The following is a 3,197-nucleotide window of genomic DNA, read 5'->3' as shown; positions in this document are numbered from 1 at the left end:
TCTGTTGAATTACCATCATAACTTTAAAAGTATGTTGGTCTAGTTCATAAAACTTGGACATAAGAGTAACCAAGTAGAACATCTTGTGCGAGTTATAGTAGTTTTCAAAGTCAGCACTGCTGCTATATTGAATCGCGTGATGGAGGTGAGACCACCAGAGGCATTCCACTTGTTCATAAATTTTATTGCTTTCTGTCTCTAAACCTCTAAATTTTAGTCGCTCTGATAATACCAAAGAACATTTTAAATTCAAACGAAAATGTGAATGAAAATGGCAAAAAAAATCACTTAATAAAAAGATTTTGGATTCATTTCAGTTTACTTGCAAAACGGGTTAGGTCCACAATGATATTTTTTTTAAATATATAGAAAAACAATTGAAGGCAGGTAGATTTCTTTTATACCCAATTTTATGTTCACATGTTAGGGTAGTACATCATGACAATTTAGTTTCTCATAAGAATATTGCAATTAGTGAGAGTGAAAAACATGGTTTTTCTCGGAATGGTCAATAATGGACCTTACCCCTTTTGCAACTAAACTCTTCATATATTGTATATACAGAGCTGCATGTTTTTTGCACCATGAACGTTAATCTCATTCTCCATTTTGTGCTAAGACAGAACGATATTTTCTGTCAATCATTAAGTATTATAAAATTCATGAATGATCAATATTTTATTTTGCCAATTTTGCTAAAAGACTTACCAGTGGATAATATGTTCATAGAATTAACTAACTGTACTTAGCCCAACGCCAACATGGTCAATGCGACCATGATTATGGCCACCTTCATACCCGTGAAACCAAATCCAAACAAACCAAGCTTATTACGTTACTTCTAATGGCAAACCATCGGTCGGTTTAGGGTCGCTTTCGTTGGCTTGAGGGGAGTATTATATATAGATTACCACCAACATTGAGAAAAGCGCATATTCCCCATCGGTCAAATGGTGGCGACCACGTAAACAAGGTTTTCACAACTTTGGTAAAATTCTTACCAACATTTTGATACCCAATTTGATTTACCAACTAGAGCATATAAAAAAAGACTTAGAGAAATTCAGGTTTAAATATTTTGCCTAAAGCTATGTCCATGATAGTCAATATTATAAAAGTCTAAGAACCCTTATAAAGATCGTAAATTTATACAGTTAGCGGTATAATTATTCAATTCATTTGTCAAGCTTTAGATTTGTCATTCTCATTTCTGTGGGAGCATTCGTGTTCGAACAAAACACATTTTCCAAAGTTATCTCTTTCCCTGTATAGCTCTCAAAAACGCAGATGGTTCGGGAATCCTATTCCAGTCACAACGCAAAATGATCCTGAATATGACGCGAAAATGAGGATGGTTGAAGCCATAAATGATGGGGTTGAGGATACTCGACGCGGTCAACAGCACACCTAGGTACACCAGCACCTTTCCGCTGTTCGGAATCGCCACTGCGATCGCGTACGGTATGATGGATACGAAGAACGCGCAGACGACGTAAAACAGATTCCGCGTGATATGCACTTCTCGACGCGTCGGCATTTTCGCGCCCTTTTCAGTCTCCCCCGCAGCCACATTGCCGTTCATTTCTTTGACGCTGTCCTTGGTTGCCTGCGTATTCGATAACTCCGTTGATGACGTGCTTGGAGCGACGTGACGAGTGTTGCCGCCGTTTGATGTGAATTTAAATGATGGAGATCGTTCAAAGAACATCTTCTGGCTCAAGAAGCGATAGATCAGTCCGTAGCAGACCGTGATGACGACGAAACAGGTGAATTGGATGATGGCGGCACCGAACTCGTAGATGAGAGCGTATCTGTGATTTCCGTCCATGAGACAAATTTTATATTTATTGGTATAGCCGATCCTGCCATACCCAATGGCCTGTGGGAAAACCATCGTCATGAATGGGAATAGCCAGGAGAACGCGACCATGAGGAACACGTTGCGAGGCGAAAAGATTTGCTCGTAACGGCGTCGGTCGGACGTAATGATGACGTAACGGTTGATTGCGATCTGCGCGAGGGTGATGACACTTGCTATGGCGGAACTGATTGCGATGCCGCCGACAATTTTGCATAAAGCACACGGTAGCATCCATCCTGTCCTGCTCAAAACACCACTGATCTGGAACGGGAGCACGAGGCATGTCAGGAAATCCGTCACGCTAAGACTGACGACGAAGGCGTTTGTGGAAGTGTGCAGCTTTCTGGAAACAGCAACAGCCATTAAAACCAGGCCATTGCCGATGATGCCGACGATGAAGATGATGGCCATGAGGACTGCGACGGCGATTCGCTGGTTGTAATCAGTGAACTCAAATATTGGATTGGCCGTTGGCTCCATGTTAATCAGGTTCGAAACAGCTGTGGCCGTCTCCATGTTGCGAAAATTGTTCCTTTATAAAGTGAGATGACCTGAATCATGTAAATGACATTCCCCGTTAGTATGACAAGGAAGGTTAGTAGCAAATCGATTCACGTCACTACCAATTTTGAGTAGTCAAGTACTCGAGGTTATAAATAGAGGCATACCACAAAGGCAAGTCACCACAACAGTAGGTTTTGTTTAGATGAAACACTTTTTATACACCATTTTTCAAAATAATTTGATCGGAGTTTATTCTTAAACAAGCGAATATAGGCCCAATGCATCACCTGCAAAATATGATTTTGATATATAGGCTTATAAAAGCCATATAATATACTTAAACCTCTATAAACAAAGTCTCCGCATCAGTAACTAAGCCGACTCTTTGGCGGTAAATTTCTTCCTCCAACATCAGACTTGGCAAAGGCACATACAAATTTCGCTGATATTGACAAATCAAAAACGAGATTGCGATCCTTGATTTAAATAACATTACAACCAAGTAGTCATTGTGTTATTATACTATCATTGCTTTCGTCTGCGCTTGCAATTTGGGATGGAATTTAGGTCTTATCAATTCATTTTTATCGTGCCAAAAACACTGTCACCCGATAGCACGCAATAACGATGTATAATTTTGTATTTGTAGCCTACTGTTTAATTTTGTTGAAGTCTTGTCCTTTTTTCTGTCAACGATCATATTTCTTTTTTTTAATGGCATTATCACGATTATAACAATCTGCGCTATTCTCAACTCCAATGAAGGAACCCCTAGATACATAAACCATGAAGACCACGAAGACCAGATGAAACGGGGTTGGGAATCTTATCT

General features: G+C 39.9%; 1 protein-coding gene across 1 annotated transcript; it reads right to left on the bottom strand.

Moving 5' to 3' along the window:
• Positions 1–594: 594 nt before the first annotated feature.
• On the bottom strand, positions 595–2,718 carry LOC121422828 (G-protein coupled receptor moody-like). The gene has a single exon (XM_041618040.1). It carries the CDS (start codon positions 2,375–2,377, stop codon positions 1,253–1,255), a length of 1,125 nt encoding a protein of 374 aa, XP_041473974.1. The 5' UTR covers positions 2,378–2,718; the 3' UTR covers positions 595–1,252.
• Positions 2,719–3,197: the final 479 nt, after the last annotated feature.

Source organism: Lytechinus variegatus, chromosome 10, assembly GCF_018143015.1.
Source record: "Lytechinus variegatus isolate NC3 chromosome 10, Lvar_3.0, whole genome shotgun sequence".
Classification (NCBI taxonomy): Eukaryota; Metazoa; Echinodermata; class Echinoidea; order Temnopleuroida; family Toxopneustidae; genus Lytechinus; species Lytechinus variegatus.
This window is presented reverse-complemented; position numbering and strand designations above follow the sequence as displayed.